Source organism: Pleurodeles waltl, chromosome 2_2, assembly GCF_031143425.1.
Source record: "Pleurodeles waltl isolate 20211129_DDA chromosome 2_2, aPleWal1.hap1.20221129, whole genome shotgun sequence".
Classification (NCBI taxonomy): Eukaryota; Metazoa; Chordata; class Amphibia; order Caudata; family Salamandridae; genus Pleurodeles; species Pleurodeles waltl.
Genome location: NC_090439.1, coordinates 686,700,244 through 686,720,094, shown reverse-complemented (window position 1 = coordinate 686,720,094; position 19,851 = coordinate 686,700,244). Strand labels below are relative to the sequence as shown.

Sequence of the window (19,851 nt, the reverse complement as noted above, 5' to 3'; positions counted from 1 at the left end):
AAAAACCGATAAAGTTGTCAAAATCAGTTTAGCAACTTTGTCAAAATCAGGTTATTAAAGTCTATCAGTGATATTTTCTTCTCAACAAAGTCTCTTTAATTTAGTTTTCAAATTGTTTTTTTCTCCACAAATCTCCATCATTTTTTTCATGTGCCAAAATATAGACCTGGAATGTCTGTGTCAAAACAAAAATTCAAAAATTCTTCTTGCCATTCATTAGTTGTTGCATATGCCCATTCAGGACCAAAGTATCTTCGATTGGCAACTCTCTTTCTTTTTGATTTTCAACCATTACTTGATTCACAGTCACTCAGATCTTTGACTTCTTCCTGTATTGGTTGCACCAGATTTGTCTTATTTGACTTTGAACTTGTTTCTGGCTGGTTGTCACATTTCAGAGATTTTCTTGTTGATGCTCTTTTCAGGATTGGACTCAAATTCTCCTCCTTCGACGTTCCCGCAACTGGTTCAGGAGGAGTCAAATCTGTTTGGATTAGATCTTCCTCAACTCCTTTCCAGCTGGGGTCAGTCACTCGCTTAATCTGGTTTGTCAGACCATCTGCTTCTGAGGACACCCTTTTCTGAACCTGTCCCCTTTCTCTCTCTGAACCAGTTCTTTTACTGTTTAATTTCATCTTCCAGGATTTCTTCCACTTCGTCTGACTCTGGAGTAGGCAAATCAACTTCAGCCTGTTCAGGCACTGTCTACAGATCGTTTTTTCTCCTGTTTTGTCCTGGAATACGTTCAGGTGGTGGTAATCTCAATAGTTCTTCTTCATCTGTTGGACTATTCACCTTCCTAGTGTGGCTTCGTGAATCCAGTTTGGAAGTCCTGCACACTTCACAGCTGTAGTAGTAATCAATATCACCTGGTAAGGACCCTTTCACAATTTTCTCACATGCTTCCGGATCACAACCCAGTCACCTGCCTTCAGGTTGTGTCCTTGCTCTTGTGACTGTTGCAGTGTGGTAGCTTCCACCTGATGAGAGAAAGAGCGAACCACATCAGCTAGGCCTTTGCAGTAGTCCAATACCATATCATCTGTAATACTTACAAGAGCATTTGCAGGTGCAGCTGGCAATCTCATGGCCCTCCCATGAGTATTTCATGGGGCGACAGTTCAGTTTTCTTGTCAGGAGTACTTCTCATTGACATTAGAACCAACGGCAAAGCATCTGGCCATTTCAGATTTGTGGATGCACACAATTTTGCCAATCTTGATTTTAAAGTACCATTCATCTGTTCTACAAGTCCTGAGGCTTCTGGGTGGTAACTACAATGAAGCTTCTGCTCAATGTTTAAAGCTGAACATAGCAACTTAATCACCTCACTGTTGAAGTGACTTCCTCTATCTGATTCTAAAGAGACCAGATAACCGAAACGTGGAATTAACTCCCTAAGCAGTAACTTTGCTACTGTGAGACTGTCATTTCTTCTTGTAGGGTAAGCCTCAATCCAATGACTGAAAAAGCACACAATCAAACCAGCACATGCAGGCATCTCAGTGAAATCCATCTGCATTCTGCTAAATGGTCCTCCAACCATGGCTATATGTCCCATGTTGACAACTGTTCCTGTGCCCACATTCATCTGCTGGCAGATAACACACTGTGACAAACTGCTTCAGCAACCTGTCTAAATTCTGGGTTGAACCAATACAGTTTAAATAACCTTACCATGGCACCTCTCCCCACATGAGCTTGTCCATGATAGTATCTGGCCATCTGAGTCAGTAAGCTATTTGGCAATACTACCTTTCCTTCTCCAGATACCCAGATGTCATCATTTCTTTGGATACATTTCATCTTAACCCAATCTCTACGCTCATCTTTCCCAACATTCTCTTGGAGAGTTTTTAATTCTTTCAAATTATCAGTGACATGCATCACATAATTTGCATAGATTTCATCATCTTCTGATAACAATTCCCATTCTCCTTTGAAGAATATGCTGTTCTATGTGGAGTACTTTTCGAATTGATCCGCATGCATTAACCAAGGACACGTAATCTTGTGATCTCTGATGTGCACTGCATTTCACCACAGCATTCTTTTCAGGCATTTGAACTGCTTTTAACAAATCATGAATTCTTTCGCCATTTCTTACTGTTGAACCAAAAGAAGTTAGACAACCTCTCTGTGACCACAACTGGCCAAAGTCATGCACAATGCTGAATCCATAATTATCTGTGTAAATGGTCATTTTCAATTGAGTTGAAATGTGGCATGCTCTAGTAAGAGCCACTAGTTCTGCTACTTGTGCAGAAAACACTCCTTGAAACCATAAAGCTTCTAGTATGCCAGTGATAGTACATACTGCATATCCTGTTCTTAATGTGCCCACATTATCTCTCAGGCAGTAACCATCAACAAAGATAATTTAGTCATTTTCTTCCAGACAAGTATCTCTAATATCTGTTCTGGGTTTTGTGCATAACTCTGTAATTTCCAGACAATCACGTTCAGTATCATCCAATTTTTCAATGTTTGCTTCCTCATTTGAAAGTAAAGTTGCTGGGTTAGGCACTGTACATCTCTTAATGTTTACATTTGGAGATCCCACGATTGCTGTCTCAGATCTGGCCAGCCTTGAGCTGGTCAGATACTGATTTAGACCTGGTAAGCAAAATCTCAATGGAATGGGGAACCATTATAGTAAGGGGATAACTCATTACTATACTCCAGCTCCAAGCGATGCTCTGCTCAACTGCTGTAACGGAGCGTAAACAACCTGGTAAGGATGCTATGACCGGATCCAAAGTGGCTGAAAAATATGCCACTGGGCGGTTCACACCACCATGAGTCTGAGTCAAAACTAACAAAGAACATGTATTACGTTCATGACAAAACAACAGAAAAGGCTTAGTGTAAGTCAGGCATACCCAAAGCTGGGGCTTGGCACAAACTCTCTTTCAAATCAGTAAATGCTTTCATACAATTCTTATCCAGCACTCTAGGATCTGAAACATCCTTATGAGTCAGCTTCGGTAAGGGCTTTGAAAGAACTGAAAAATTTGGGATCCATTGGCGGCAATAACCCACCATTCCCAAGAACATCCTCTCCCGTTTCTGTGTAGTTGGTGCTGGCATTTGAAAAATAGTTGCAACTGTTTCTCTAGAAATCTTCCTAGTTCTTTTCTCAATCAAATGACCCAAGTATGTCACCTCTTTTTGCCTACTGCAGTTTAGCAGGGGACACTTTATGTCCATTGTCTCCCAGGAAATTCAACAATGCAGTTGTATCGTATTTACACCCTTCTTTTGTCCTGGCCGCAATTAATAAATCATCAATGTACTGCACCAATGTTGACTGATAAGGCATCACTAATGATTCCAATTTGTTTTTCAAGATCTTATTGAAAATGGATGGTGACTCTGGGAAACCTTGTGGAATTCTACACCAGCAGTAGATTTTATTCAAGAACTTGAAACAAAAGAGATATCTGCTGTCCTCATGAAGAGGCACAGAAAAGAATGCTTGACATAAGTCTACCACAGTGAACTATTCAGCATCACATGGGATTTGAAACATTATCACAGCTGGATTTCGCATAACTGGGCAATAGTTAACCACTATGTCATTTATTTTTTTCAAATCTTGTACATGTTGAATTTTCCCACAAGGCTTGCACAGTCCCATTATTGGTGAATTACATAGGCTGCTCAACACTTCTTTCAGAATCCCTTTCTCCTCAAACTCTCCTATCAATGGTCTCACTCCCTCAATTGCATCTTTTGCCATTGGATATTGTGGAGTCAAAGAAAAAACAACATGGGCTTCACTACAACTCTAACTGGCTCTACTCCTTCTATCAACCCAATATCTTTTCCAGAAAGATCCCAAACTTCAGTCTTAACACTTTTCTGTAAGTCATCAGGGAGATCTTTCACTGCAAATAGTGGAAAGAAACTAATCAGAGGAGCTTCCTCCTTCACTGGCTTATCAAAACTGATCAAAGAAAATTCTTCAGACACTGACTTATTGTTAACAGTAAGTGTTGGGTCTTCTTCATCATCACTGTTTGTTCGAATTTCAAGTCCCTCATCGGAACAGGTAATGCAACATCTTGTTTTGCACAATAAACCCCTTCCCATTAAGGACACAGGTCTTGAATCACAAACCACAAATTTAGGCAAACCTTTAAAATTGCCAATTTGAACCAAAACTGGTCCTGTAATTGGGTTTGTCAAATATTGATTAGCAACCCCCACAATCTGAACTGTCATTCTTGACAAGGGCAAATCTGGAACTTCTAAAGATCCCACTGTTGAGCGTGTAGCTCCAGTGTCAACCAAAAATGAAACTCTGTGACCATTCACCTTTCCTTTAACATAAGGACCTTTCTAATCCACTTCTAAAGAAGCTGCGATCCCACATTCTTCTTCATCTGAATTCTCAGACATCCATTCATCATTTATTCTATCCTGACTGTGTCATGTAAATTGGTGTACTGTATTGTTGCTCTGATTCACACTTGGACCTGTGACCATCTGAGAAAGCATCACCTGCTGCTGATCCATAGGTGCTTGAGGTATCTGAATCTGTTGTCTATGCATTTGAATTTGTTGTGCAGGCACCATCTGCACCTGTGGCTTGGCTGCATCTACTGTAACTGGGGCATTCACATTTGTACATGCTGTACATTTTGCATGGCTGCATGTGTTGAAAACCTTGCATTGGGTTTACACTATTCTGGAAATTTTGAATTTGACCTTTCATTCTTGGTCCTTTCACATTTTGAAAAGTATTGACATAATTTGCTTGCTGAATCATACCTCCCTGATTTACCATAGGACACTGCCGTTTCCAATGTCCAATTGCCCTGCAAGCATAACAAGATAACATCCTCTTTCCTTGCTGCTCTCCTTGAATCATTACTGCATTCAAATCCAAACCACAATTAACACTTCCCATTCCACCACGACCTCTGCTTCTGCCTCCATTCTGAAATGTACTTTGATTCTGAAACATGCCATTTCCCTGTTGCTGCTGAGGCTGGAAACTTCCCTGAATCCCTGTCTGTCTGTGCAGCCTTAATCTGCATCACCATCGCTTTCTCTTTCAACTTTTTCTGTTTCATGTCAATCACATCACTACAGTATTTTGCATACTGCAGCACCTCATCAATCAGTATAGCTTGCCAGCAAATCAAATGACTCTTAATTATCTGACTAATCTCTGGTCCGAGTCCCTCAACAAATCTGAACACAAAATGAATCATGTCTTTTGGCTCAATATTTTCTGTACCATTGTAATGTTTAAATGCTTTTAACAATCCTTCATAGTATGCATGAATTTATTCTTTCGCCTCCTGTACAGTCTTATCTATTCTATGCCAATCAATGGTTTTGGGTGAAATTCTTGTTTTCAGAAATTCAATGACTTTATAGTAATATTTCATTACTTCAGGTGATGGTGCACCTGTTGTTGGATCTCTTGGTGGTTCACTTTTTTGCCAACCTACACTCCTCTTGCATTCAATCCATAAATCTGCTGGAACAACTATCTCTAAAAGAGTGTTCAAATCTTCCCACAGACATTTTGCAAGTTTCACAAACCTATCTGTCTGCTGATACCATTCCACTGGTTTCTCCCTCAACCTGGGGTAATCATTTGTAAATGACAAAATGTCACTTCTGTTCCAAGGGACATGTACAAAATTCCGTCCTGGAATTTCTCTAATTGGTAAAACTTTTACTGCTTCTCTATCCTGCAGTGCTTCTGTAGAAGAATTATCAGGACCTTTTTTTCAGCTTGCCTCTTTTCTTCACCCATCTGCCTTCCCATTTGTCTAATGCTCTCCATATATGGATGCCTTGAAGCAGCTCTTTAAGGTGTGCTTTCATTCCTGCAGATCTCATGTGTTCAAAATCTTTTGCATCAAAATCCAACCTATAACTTATTTTCAAATGTTTCATTTTTGTGCAAATCTATCCCATGTTTGTCAGCTATACCAGCTAACTGTTGATGTATCTCACCGGCTTCATTTGTAATCTTCAGACACAAGTACCTCAATTCTTCTTCAGTGTAGAACTCTAACCTATTTACACCCATGGGTCCCTCAACAAGTTCACTTGCTTCCATTGAAAGCCTAGTGTAGGTAATATAATTCCCTCCAGTAGAAATATCTTGTGTTGTATTCAGCTTTTCTAACCACTGGGTTAATTGTTGAGCTGTCAACCCTTGTAATGAGATGTTATTAGGCTGAGTACTAGGTAGCTGTTGTACAGTTAGACTCAGAGGTTGAGGTGTCATCAACCTTGAATCAGCACCAATCGGAGACCCTGCTCCAATATTCAAAGGATTATTCAGAGAATCCTTGAAAGGACTCAAGTCTATCAATGACCTCATTCTATCAGCAACCTGTGTCACAGGTGTACCTATTTTGGCATTATCACTGATTCCTCCTCCCACTAAATTCTGATTCGGAATTCCCTATCCATTTGTTCCATTGTTACCCTGGGCATACAGCGGTATGGGTGGACCACTAATGACAGGTACAGACACTGCATCTGGACTTATTCTGGCATTTACATTCTGAGACTGCATTACACCTGTGTTCTGCATTTGAGGTAGTCACAACAGGGTTGGTTCTGACTGAATCAACATTGGTTTCTGGTAAGCCTGTCCTGTTGGCACTTTAAGATTTATTTTTGCGTACACAATTGGCAAATTTGGATAACTCTTACGAACACTAAGTTGTGGCAACTGTACAGAATCTGTTGACTGAATTAGACTACTCTGCATTGGTATTTGTACTAAAGGACTAGTCTGCACTGAGCTCTGTGTTATGTTAAGATTAACCTGAGTAGACTTCTCAATCATGTTAAGACTACTCTGTATTGGACTCTGTGCCATGTTAACCTGTGTTGGTGCAGAAGGATTCATTCTAGTACTTGGACCATTCTCTTGTGCCACATATGGTGATGGTGGACGATTTCTCAATATCTGTAAAATAAACTCATCATTTTGAGTCCTCATTATTAATGAAAGACCTTTAAGTTTTTTTTTATGTCTGCACTTTATCTGATGAACAAAAACTCTTTTTAGTTTTCTTTCCATCTTCTTCACTGTCTTTAGACATTGCAGGAAATAACCCAACACCATGTAAGGTATCAAGTCTCCGCTGTCGCTGGTCATTGTCCCACTTAGCTTCTGCTAGTGACTTCTCTGCTCTTCTCATTCTTCTCTCAAATTTCAATGCTTGTATTTGTCTGGCTACTAGCTCCCAGATTGCTAATGTCGCAAACTGAGCTAGTCTTGGTGGATGTTTTGAACCATACATCACTTGTCTTAAATTTTCTAAAGTTCTCAAACTAAATGTCGCATTTTCAGGAAAGGCTAAGCTCCCTTCAACCAAAGGCATGCTCCAGTACCGTTCTCTTCAATTACAATATATGCTGGAGTACGTTCTGGTGGACATATTTCTCCTACCCTAGCTGGAAGATACTCATCTCCTCTAAGAGCACTTTTTAAATCTTTGAAAAACTTAATTTTCACAAATTTATGTCAAAAATCAATAATCAGAAGTGACTTTTAATCCCACAATCCTCTTTGTCTCCTTTATCAACCAATTGCGCTTCACGGTTGTCTTCCAATCCATTCGTGACCCTTCTCACTAACCAACCTATCTCGGCACAGCACAAAATGATTTCACACTTACACACAGCATCTGACAAAGTCTTATGGCTTGTCCTCCTCAACTCAAAAACATTCAAAACTAATGCAATATTATTTGCAAGCATTTATCAAAATCTAAAAAAACAACACACTTGGCTATTTTCTACAGGTAGAGTAATACAATCGCTTCAGGAACCTTACAGATTTTCACTGATGGCTTTTTACTCTAGTAGCTAATCTTCTTTCTCAGCTCACCAGATTCGCAAGCAAAATTTGACCTGCAAGTTTTACTCTCAACTGATCAATGGATACTGTCCTGGTGCGCATAGGACTCGCCAAATCTCAGTCAAAAAAAGACCTTGAGTTTAAGGTCCTTTACGCTCAACTTGACTCACAAACTTGACTTGCCAACCACGCCCGATTGGCCTACTAAATAGACAAATTACAAAAAAAACCTAGTGTCTCAATACACTTTTAATATACTCCGGAGTCTTAGACCTACCTCAGGGTCCGTATACCAACAACCACATGGACAGTTTTTGAGCATCAAGCGCCATACACATTGAATTTTGCCTACTTCCCTACTCTCACTCTTTGGAGTACACAAACCCCTTCTTTAACAATATTTGGAGTAAGCCAACTCCCCTAAAATCTCACAAACAACTCAATCACCTGCAAATAATTAACTAAAGCTCTGCAAGGGCATAATCTACTTCATCCAACCTAACAAAAGAACGCGGAGAACATTCCCAATCAACATAAGCAGTCTCCAAAGTCCAGGGACAGTCACCATGGGTGTTTAGGTACACATCTTCTCCATAATTTTTATCACTTTGGAAAAATCAAAAAATCTCAGTTAAAAAATCAATAATCTACAATCCATAAAGACATAACCATCAAACTCTGGCTACTAAAAACTATTGCAGCGCAGATTTATCTCATCTTCTTATTTAATAATAGTGAGTGATTGGATGCTGCTTTAAGGTCAATGAACCTTTTGACTTGTATGGATTATGTTCATTACCACATTGACTGACACATTGATTATAGACACATAAAACAACAACTTTAAACAATAATAATAATCACCTAAGAATCAATATGACACACCATGACCCATTTGGCCATGCATAAACACACCTTTTAGTCTCAATTAAAATATTTATTTCCCTGAATTAACAATGCTAAAGTCACAAAAAATATTCTCAACACCAAATGGTACAAATAAAGTAGCACCAAAGGCTGGCGAACTGCTCTGAAAAAATCTTAGTTTAAACAGAAAATAAAATAATACACTCAATAATTAGAACACAAATTAAGAACATGAGTATCTGTGTAAAAGAGATAGTATACATTTGATTCAGTAAATAAACAATGTGAAGTCATAAGCATGGAGAAAACACCTCACTAATCCTCAAATTAGCATAAGCATGTTGGGCACCAAGCAAAAGTTTTAGTAACATAAATTTAGAAAACATCTAGCTATGGCACTATAAAAAATAGCAGCAGAATTTCAAACAGTAGCAGCAAAACAAAAAGACAAATACACAGAATGCATGCATTTACCTTTCCTTAAGGTAAACAGCAATCAGGTTACATCTTGATCATCAGGACAGGGGCAGTGGAAAGGGGTAACAGTTCTGAAATTTGGACTCTAAATTCTCCGAACCATCAAATTAAATATTTAAGGCAGGCAGCATAGCACTATAGGCTCTAAGTGCTAAAATAAACACCAGTATTGTTATATGGAGCCTAGAAAATAATTCAAAATAATAAAGTACCAGAATGTCAGTGGACTGACTGGCAAAACATGAAATGTCAAAGTGATAGATCATAAGAATGAGAAGTGAAGCCTCTGGAAACCAGGGAAAATAATGCACACCAATGTCTGATTCACAAACATTAAATTAAACTTGCTAAACTTCTGTGATTGGCTGAAAACTGCATATGTGCACAAATCATCCAATCACAAACATCAGCACATCAGAAAGGATTCCACTATTAACTCATATATTCTGTATTCTTCTATCTCTTCCTTTTTGCGTAAGCACAAAAGATATTTATTATTATTTCCTACAGTCTTCTCTGCACTGTTTTGTGAAGGTCTTTTGTTCAACACATTCCAGAATGCAGTCGCTGCCGGACAATAGTCAGGAAGAAATGTTAAAACTCTCACATCAGCTCTTTCCCCTCGAAAGAAATACATTCCATTAATACGAAACACAGATTAAACTCATGATTCAAACAAAAGAAGCTTGAAATTCTATGGAAGCGTTTGACACTTTAGCTTGGCTTGGCTTGGCAGACAGTACAAATGATTCATTAATTAAAATTTGCACAAGTTTGAGATTCAAACAAGGAATGTGTTATACAGTGGGCATGAAATCATTCTAATAATGTAACATTTTAGGAACATTGGCAGACATTCAACATTAGCTCTGGCCTTGTTCTGCCCAAAGGCACTGCAGAAAACTCAAGAATTACTCGCATTTATTCTAACATTATTTTTCAAAGCACATATTCTTAAAGAGACAGAATATATTTTATTTTTCATCACTAAGTTAACATATTTTTAGAAATAATTGCAGGCCTTTCACTCTGATGGCGGCCACTAAACAAGCACACTTTCCATGTTAACATTTATTTTTTTCATTTGCAGCATTTCTCATGTTAGTGTATCAGTATCATTACATAAAATAATTATTTAATTTCAAGTCTGCACTCACAGTTGTATGCCCAACAAATTATTTGCAAAGAGTTGTGAAAGATCAACACTTCAATTACCCTGTAAAACAAAAAAACTGCTTTCTCAAAAGGAAGATAAAAGGACTATCGATATTTATAGGAATTGTAAGAAATTGTGTTTTTGGTTGAGAGGTTGGAAACCCCACTTAGGCAACAGCCATAGTTCTTGTCGGGTGAACCATGAAAGTCCCTAAATTAACTTGTGCTTAACCCTCTGGTATCTTGCCATGAAGCAGTCATGCTTAATTTGGAGGTAATGTGTAAAGTATTTATGAAGCACACAAACAGTAATAAAGTAAACACCACACAAGAAAAATCCCAAACCAATTTAGAAAAAATAAATAAAATGATACCAGAGCGACATAACTCCACGCAGTATAAACGGAGATGAGCAATTTTAAAGTTTTAAGTAAATACAGCGCCTAAAAGCATATTGCACCTTTCTAGCTCATCTGGTCATGCGTGACTGGGGAAAGTCACAAGTTCAGGCCAACTGCAAATGAGCACGGGCTGGATAGCCGTGCGACCAGGTTAGTCCTCCCAAAAGAGTTGCCTCCTCAAAGTCTGGTGCAAGGAGTTCCATTTGCAGAAGAGGAGGCCGCACGGAGCAGGGAAAGCACAGCTGATAGTCGTCGCTGTAGCATGAAGTTCAGATCTCACATTCCTGTTTGTTGCTGGTGGTCTCTGTTGCAGATCTTCACTGGATCTTCGCATTAGTGGTTGTCCCGGGTGCCAGTCTTGGTTGGAAGGGTCCAATTTGTGTTTGCACAGAGCTGAAACTTCAGAATCTCACCTTTTCTTTTTGGAAGGAGCTCAGACCACTGCCATCCAGGGTCAAGAACCTGGGGTAGGCATCTTTTGGGGATCAGAAACTCACTCCAACAGAGGGCGGCAGGGCTCAGGCAGGTCCAGTTGCAGCTCATAAGCTGGGCAGTTGCAGGGAGGCCTCTGGAGCTTGTTATGCCTCTGTAGCACAAACAGGAGGCAAGCCATCTGGCCCTTATGAGTCATTGAGGTTGTCCTGGGATGAAGGTAAGCAGTTCCAGTCTTCCTTCTCAGACATCAAGTCAGTCCTCAGCAGGAGGGCACGCCTTCTGTAATGGACATAGTTCCAAGAGTGTTCTGATGGGTGGCTCTGAAAGTCCAATACTTATACCTGGTGCCAGTCTTTGTGGGGCGGGGATACCCTGTCCTACCTCCATATCTGGTTCTCGAACATTCTTTCCATTCCCTGCCAAGACTCCAAGAAGTCTACAGGGGACGCAAAGGATAGGCTATGGTGTGTGTGTGGGTGTGTGTGTGTGTGTGTGTGTGTCTGTCTGTCCCAGTCTTCCTGCCTGGATGCCCATCCTGTCCACACCTAAGCACTCTTTGTATCTCTGTGTGGAAGAATTACACAAACCCAAACAGCAGAGCCACTCACAGGCATGTGCCCCTGGACACTGGCACAAGGCACATGTGGTTAGGACAAGAAAATGGCAACTTTCTAAAAGTGGTAATTAGAATTCATTTCAGGGTAAATAGCATATCTCTATGTGCTTGTAATCCAAAGTAATCACTTATTGAATGTAAGAAGATAACCGAATGTTAGTCAATGGAAAAGATAAGCCTTGAAACAGTGAAAAATGACTTTAGTATGTCTTCACTGCCAAGACGTGTAAATAGTAAGCACATGTCCTACTTTATAAATGCAATGCACCCTCTCAATGAGTTTTTAAGGCCTACTAGGGGTGATGTATAAGTATTAACAAGCATTTGTTATGCAAACGGTCTCGCGTTTGCTTGAACTCGAGCAATTAGCATTGTAAACTTGTAACCTTACTTTTCTTGCCACATCAATTGAAAAGGAAAATAAAACAGTTTCACATAACTAACTGGACTGAAAAGTAAAAGTTTCACATAAGTGAGCTGACGGCCACCATCACTGCAAAGCATACACACAAACGGAAATAACAGTTCACTCGTAGTGAAACCTATCAGCAAAAGTGCAATTATCTACGTAACCAGCAAAAGTGCAATTAACCATGTAACAGGGTCAATGTCATGCAAAGCACACGACTTCTGCCAACCGAGATCGCGCTGCGAAAAAAGAGAAAAAGTAGCCCAAAAACTGGACTTGGTCGCTGCGCTCGAAGAGGGCTAACCACCGGAAAAGGCATGACAAATGCATGCCTTCCACTAATGAAAGCAAGCAGATTTTAAAAGGCAAGCCAATGAACCAATGAAAGACACTGACGTGACATGGGCAGGGTTTGAAGCCCAAAGAGAGATAACACGGAACTGAGCGCTTTGCGCTCGCCCGCGAAAAGGAAGGTTTAGTTTTGGCAAAAAGTTTATTTTGCCATGTCTAAATGGCAGCTGACAAGTCTAAACGGCACGTACAGTGCCAGGCCTGACACATGTTTCAAAAGGCTACTTTAGTGGGTGGCACATTGAGTGCTGCTGCCCACTAATAGCATTTAATTTACAGGTCCTGGGTATATGTAACGCCCTATACTAGGGACGAACAAGTAAATTAAATGTGCCAATCAGGTGGAGACCAACTGAACCATGTTTTAGGGAGAGTGGTAAAGTTCCCCGAGTCCTAATGTCAACCAAAACGAATTAAAAACACAAAATGGCTGAACACAAAATGTTTGAGGGAATACCACCTCAGGGGTATCAGATATAGTAATATATTTTTACAAAATTACTAGCAGTGGTAATTCTGGGGACAAATTAACTTTCATACATTATGTATCCCCATCATGGTTGGAAGAGGGTGAACGTGAAGCTGAAACAAGAATCTTCAAGTGTTATAGGATGTTTGTTCCTAATGGGGCGGATGGGGTTCCCCAGTTTGGGTGCACATCCCAACAAGGATTTCTTTAGAGTTTTTGTCATCTTAAGGCTGTCATTTGAAGAGGAAGAGTGTCCTGGCTCTGAAGGTGACATCGGCCACAAGAAATGTCTAGTTTTTGGCAAATGCAATTCCGATTTCACTGTGGGGTGCCTTACATGTGATGCATGCTAGCTTGAACATCCTCCTTGCTTTTGTAAGAAGCCACTGGAGTGAGATCATAAGCAAGATGTGGTCAAACTTTCTGCATCTCTTGGCCAAAATTGCAGCTGCTCAGTGGGCTGTTCTGGGAGACGCAAGATGCAGATGATGGAAATCCATGTGAGAAGGGAGTTACCTCTATAGCACTAGGGATGGAACTGTTTGTTTAAAATGCAGATCATTAATGAAAAGTAGGGATTTTGTTTGAAATTATGCCCATTTGGCTAGTGAATTGACAGAGGCTTGTAGGTTAAGTTTTTCATCTAAGAAGAACCCAAGATATTTAATGCCTAGTTTGAATGGCAAAGAGGGGCGATCGAGAGGATCTCTTATGAGCAGACAGTGGACATCACCCCTTCTTAAATAATATTGAGATCTTGGGTAATGAAATCTACATCTTTAAATAAGTCCCCATTTTTTATCCTTATGCAGGATACCATAACTCTTTCCTACTCTGCCTCTATCATTGTGACATCCGGCAGACATGTTGATGTCACATTCATTATGGTGGATCCCTCACAATGGGCAGTAGATTAAAACTGACAGTAACCTGCGTAAGCCAAACCTCAGTGTTATCTGGTTGAGGCGGTCATGTTAACACCCTGCAAAAAGGTCTAGTCTACATTATTTTAGGGTGGGTACCAGCAGAGTAGTTCAGATATTTGATTGTAGTTTGAGGAAGTGAAGTGGGAGTCCAGACCCAACCCATGCTGAGGCTGCTACAGCTTCTACCCTGCTGAAATGCAGTTATTTGCACTAAACTATACCTCATATCGTACTGCCAGGTTCATGGTGAAATGGGTACTTAAAGCTTAGTAATCATAACCACTTTAATTGTGCCTGCAGCGTTGATGCCGGGGTTTATTGAGGACTGTACTATTTTTGTTAACTAATTTGGGGAGTTGACAAGGGCTGGTTGTGAATCAAACTCTCCAAATAACCACATCCCCCTTCCCTGTATGTTTCCCGCAGCATACAAATATCCCATCTACGGCGTTCAGTGGCATCCGGAGAAAAACCCTTTTGAATGGAAGCTTCCATCCAGCACATCGCATTCCCTACAGGCTATTAAAGTGTCATTTTACATGGCTTCTTTCTTTGTTAGTGAAGGTAAGAAGTGATACCTGAAGATTTTTCGTCTTGGACCTGCATGCTCATGTCACAAAATGTAACTTCATTTTATAAGCATTCTTGTTTTCGGATCCAGGCTGACTTCAAGTGGTCAGCCCTTCAATCTGTTCAAGTTTAATGAAGACACCACATTTCTTATTAGTGTGATATTAATATCAGGACTGGAGAACAGGACACACAACCTATGTAACATCCCATCCCACTTAACTACGCTTAACTATGCTTTTGTGTCCTCTGCAATTTCATCCTTTTATTCCCTTGAATGGGATGTAGCTAATCATTTTTACATAGACATGCTGTAATAATCAGTCTATTTGTCTTTACATTGAAATGTAAATAGTTTGATATTTGTCTAGTTCATAGTTGTGAGATATGCAATTATAATTTGGAGTAATCTTGATATGAAATAGCTGAAAATGGAAAGGAGATATTTATAGCAAATGAAAAGAAAAACAATCCAATAACAAGCATTTGCAATACAATAGGTCTCGCACTTGCTCGAGTTAGCTCTATTAGCGTTGTAAACTCCTAACTGGACTTTTCTTGCCACACAAATTGAAAAAAAAAAAGTGACGGCGCTATGTAAAATGCAGCGCGATTGCGCTGCGTGGAAAATAGAGAAAGTAGTGCAGAAACATGCCTTATACTAATGAAAGCAAGCGATTTTTAAAAGACAAGCCCATGAACCAATGAAAGTGACAGCGTGGTTACAAGCCCAAAAAATCATTACAACAGGGACGGAACGCTTGTACGTGCAACCCTAAAAAGTCAAACAAATAGGGTACAGACATGAAGTCTTGCAACAAGATATTAACAAGCAATCCCGAACCAGCAGTGTGCGTGCACACAATGCCAGGGTACAAGGGCAGATCCAGGCCGTTTCTATGGAATGGAAACCCCAGTTCTGTATAAAGGATGCAACCATTAACTGATACGGATAACCTCTGATGCAATGTGGAAAGGGCACAGACTAAACAAGTCGATAATATGCCCGTCACGCACCTAAGCTATGTTTAGCTATAAGGAGTGATTGGCTGAGGCGGGGCGGACGGTCATGTGATCAGCAAGCGTGTGACTCCGCACCTTCGTCCGCCTGTGGGGGGCAGGGGAGGGAATCGCAACATGGAGAGGGAGGGAGAGAGACTACGCCACCCAGTGGCAAGAAACAGCACCAAGCAACACTAGCGCTAGAACTACCATAGCATTAGAAACAGGTCACGCTATTCTGGCTCATACACAGTCGCCCCAATAAAAAGACAGTACATCACTCGGACAAGGCATTTCACACAAACTTTTTTAAGGACAGAAAAAAGTCGGCAAACAGATTGGGGAAAGGTAGAAAACACTGCTAAAAGCGCAAGAAGGGAAACACCTGCATTACTGTTTTTGGTGAACATATGTATTCTTGTTTAGCAAAAATAAATAAATCTTCCTAAAGTGATCATCACAAGGTTTTGCCCTACCGTGAACAAAAAATACATCCTGCGCCCAAAATATGACCGCAATTAAACACTACATGGCATGTTAAGAGTTGGCGGTGGACCAGCATTTCCAAGTGAGAAGACCCTCATTGCAACTTTAACAGTCATGGATTCTCCCAGTGTCGATACTTAATTAGCTATTTAATTAGCTTTGAATAATAGCCCATTTGCTGTACCGTGGCTTTATCTGCTGTGCTGTAAAAGTTTCATGTCAGGGGCGGGGCTTACACTGTGCGTGTTTATTATTTTGTAGGGTGAGGAGCCTATATGCGATGAATGGCTTATAACGCTGTAGTAATGGCAGTGGCTGTAGGTGTATGGCACGCAGTTACTTTGCCTAGTGTTGATTATTCTGCGCTCGCGTGCTGCCGTCCCTTACACGTCCTGACTCACAAGGCTCCTAAAACTGGGTTTCCGAAGGGGAAGTATGGAGAGCAGGCACGTGTGTCATGAAAACAGCAGAGCTAGCCAGGGAGTGCGGGGAAGCCTGGAACTTCGTGAGGGAGAATGGGATGTGAGTGCGCGCTTCACATGCCAGCGTAAATTACTGACTGGACTATTATTGCTACACAGACTGAAAATAACAAAAGGAAGAGAGCGAGTGTGAGCTGTCCCTGGAAAAGCCCCCCTCTGCTGTTGGTTTATGTTTACAGAGGGAGCTGGTGGGGAGGAGTAACTGAGCAAGCACCCACACTGTTGAGGTGAAACAGGCAAATGCCCCAAAAAAGTCCCTTACAGAAGAGATGAACAGGACATAGCGTAATTACACAGTACTTTGTGCTGCTCCCAAAGTGAAAAAGGCAGGACAAAGAGGCAGAACTGACCACTAGCAAGGAAGGATTTTTGAAGGACACTGCAACTAACAAATGAGAACGCTGGAACTCACTCTATAGTATACTTAAAAGTATACAGCAGGGCGAACGTTAACGCTCAACCTAAAAAAGCCTGCTTTTAATTGATCGTGCTGCTTTCTTAAAAAATGATGTCTCGCCTTTCGAAGAAGTAAAAAACGAAATTGGCTCATCACTGAGATCTGTCACTCCATATCTCTACTGCAAGCTTTCTAAGAATAAAAGGTTTTTGCCTCTTTAGGTCATTTCAGCCAATATTCAGTTTACTAGTCTTCCGTCCCACTACATTGAGCACATCAACAATTGTGTGACCACCTCTGAGTGCTGCAGAAGCAATGGCCACTTAAACTCGGCTGAAGATGTAGTTTAAGATGGTACAGGTTATCCTCCACATCCGTGATTCCAATGCTGGTATTTACTTTTTGGTGATATAGATTCTTCATCAGCAAAAATCATTTTCCCAGTGTTTTCTTCTCCAGGGAGATTTCAAAAATATCACCTTATGGTGTTTGTTTACAGTTAGTTGATCTGCATCTGAATTATTCTGCTCAGTATGTGGACTTCAAACACTTTCTACAAAATTGAAAACATTAGTCCTGCTTTTTAAAGTTTTGTAGAACAATCTAAAAGACATGCATCTTGATTTTTTTCTTATGATTTGACTAAACTTTTTTCTGGGATTCACAAACATCCCTGTGGTGTGCATAAAAATCTACACAGGTTATAAATGCCCATTTCTACTGTTGTGTAAGCTCTCATTATTCTAATGAGACTACTGGATTTTGAGCAGCAAGATCGTCCACGGAGTGGGAGACAGTCTGACCCACTGTGGGTGACACCTGTTGCTCTAAATCCGGGTTTTACTCTGGCTAACTAGCAGTGCCTCATCTCTACCAAAAGATAGGGATGAATGGGCAGCCGAGTGCATGACATATTAGGCTTCTCAGGGAAGTAGTGGTCGCTCAAGTCGCATCTGGTTCTCTCATTCACAATTTGGTCTCACACATAAATGACAGACAGAAGCAGTATATGTTCTAATAATTGTTTAAATAAAATAACTGCATCTTAGATAGCAAAGCCTGAGCTGCAATAACCAGGACGACACAACATGACAATATTAAAATGGTGACTAGGAGAGTGAAGCACAAGAATAATGCTATCATATTGTCACTAGAAGTTTATGGATTATTTCCTTTCTAAATCATAATCTGAGCACAGCATGTTAAGCTCTAATTTTGCCTTTCAGGTTTCCCCGGGAGGACATTGACCCTCATACCTGAGCAAAGGCCTGTAGTCTGCGTTAGCATCTGCAGCGAAGCAGTCAGCATACAGTCGTGGTTCCCTGGCTGGAATCTCCCTCTTAACGTGTAATGGGACTAGAAAGTGTTTTTATAATAACACAGCTGATGTTCTAAGAAAATGTCCCTACGTAAGGATGTGTATTTTCTACGAATGTTGGAGACTAAACTTCTACCACGTTCACCGGCAATGTACCAAACTGTAGCCTTGACTGAAGCACAAAGTGATCAAGAATGTCATGTTTGAGAACACAGTGCTGGGCTAAGCAAAAACAGTTAGATAGATGAAAATAAAACGAGACCATAAAACTGGTTATTGTAAAAATAACAATGCGAAGCCGAATAAAATATATCTAGGTCAGAGTGCACAGCGGCCTAGTGTGTTAAACTAACGTGCATGGAGTTATAACTAAAATGGCTACACAACACCCTCCCCTTGTCAGTTGAAAGTGGTTCAAAGCCAAAACTAAAATTTCATTATTAAAAAAGCTCAACCTAAGAGATATATAAAAACTAGGTCAATTTTGACAAGTTAAAAGGACACACAAGCATACTATGTGGCAATTTAAAACACGAGCATGTGACGTATAACCGAATTCAAAAGACATGTCAATTTAGAAAAGTTCCAAACTAAGTACGAGCCATGGAGAACAGGAGATCTTCCACTTCGGCAGATGTCAGAACCGGAAAGTCCGTGCCAAAAATGATCAAGGAGCAAATGTGTTCCATAGCCCCAGAGTTAACCAAGGCGGCATCCCGTGGAGTGCCCATTGATGAGTTGTCGGCAACTTCTTCCAGGAAGGGTAACTCATAATTAGCTTCACGTAGCAAACGCAACCTCAGTGTTCATGTCTGGTAATGAACCCTCAGCGAGAACATCAACGGATCAGCATCTATTGCTGGGGGGCGCTGCTGTGAAAGACAAACTTCCCGTGCATGTTCAAAAGAGCACCAGAGGCACCAAAACACAGGCTGCACACAATACAGAACCGGTCTGAATTACAAAGACCAGTCACACTCCAATTGCTCCAGGAATGTTGCTCCAAAATGCTGCATCATACGCTCACGACACAGCTGCGCTGATGGGAGCGCCGTCATTTCTCCTGGTTGCGGCGGGACAGCCATTGCGCATAAACAACAGCAACAGCAGGATGCCAGCTAATAAAGCCAAAGTTATCGGGAATCCCCAAAAATACTACCGAGTGTATAGCTGAAGGTATCAAACCGAATATGGAGGAGAAGGTGTGAACGAAACCAGAACCAACAGCTTTGAAAACATGTGCTAATCCATTCGTGCTGGACGCATTAAATATTCGTTCCACGAGTTCACCAAAGTGTCTCGGAAAGTTCGTATTTAACAGGGACTGTATTTCTGCTAATGACCTTGCCACTAGAAGTGCGTAGGTCTCGCGCGCAGACGTAAGGGCCACATGCTTTTGAAACAGTAAAGCCTTGAGTCTACTCAACTTGTCAAAATTCCTGTTTGAAGTAGCAATGTAAGGCCAAATATCAGCTACCTCCTTAAATTTGGTGGGGGGGAAACAGTACGTTCCCGCAGCATGTAACGACCTTAGAGACCGAAACAATGTAAACTATTCCGGCCCACATGCCACAACAGCCTTTACTATTGAGAAGGATGTACCTGCCATTTGGAAGCACCTGGAACGTGGGTCTAATCAAAGGG

General features: G+C 40.7%; 1 protein-coding gene across 2 annotated transcripts in view; it reads left to right on the top strand.

Moving 5' to 3' along the window:
- The window catches only part of GGH (gamma-glutamyl hydrolase), a 168,688-nt gene that overhangs the window by 131,350 nt on the left and 17,487 nt on the right, over positions 1 to 19,851 (top strand). Inside the window, exons 8-9 of one of the 2 annotated variants that reach the window (XM_069220247.1) lie at positions 14,379 to 14,516; positions 18,116 to 18,599. In XM_069220247.1, coding sequence (XP_069076348.1) covers positions 14,379 to 14,516; positions 18,116 to 18,240 — 263 coding nt within the window. In that variant the 3' untranslated portion in view covers positions 18,241 to 18,599. Of the gene's footprint in view, positions 1 to 14,378; positions 14,517 to 18,115; positions 18,600 to 19,851 lie in introns of those variants that run through there. The other variant, XM_069220248.1, reaches the window with a different exon arrangement.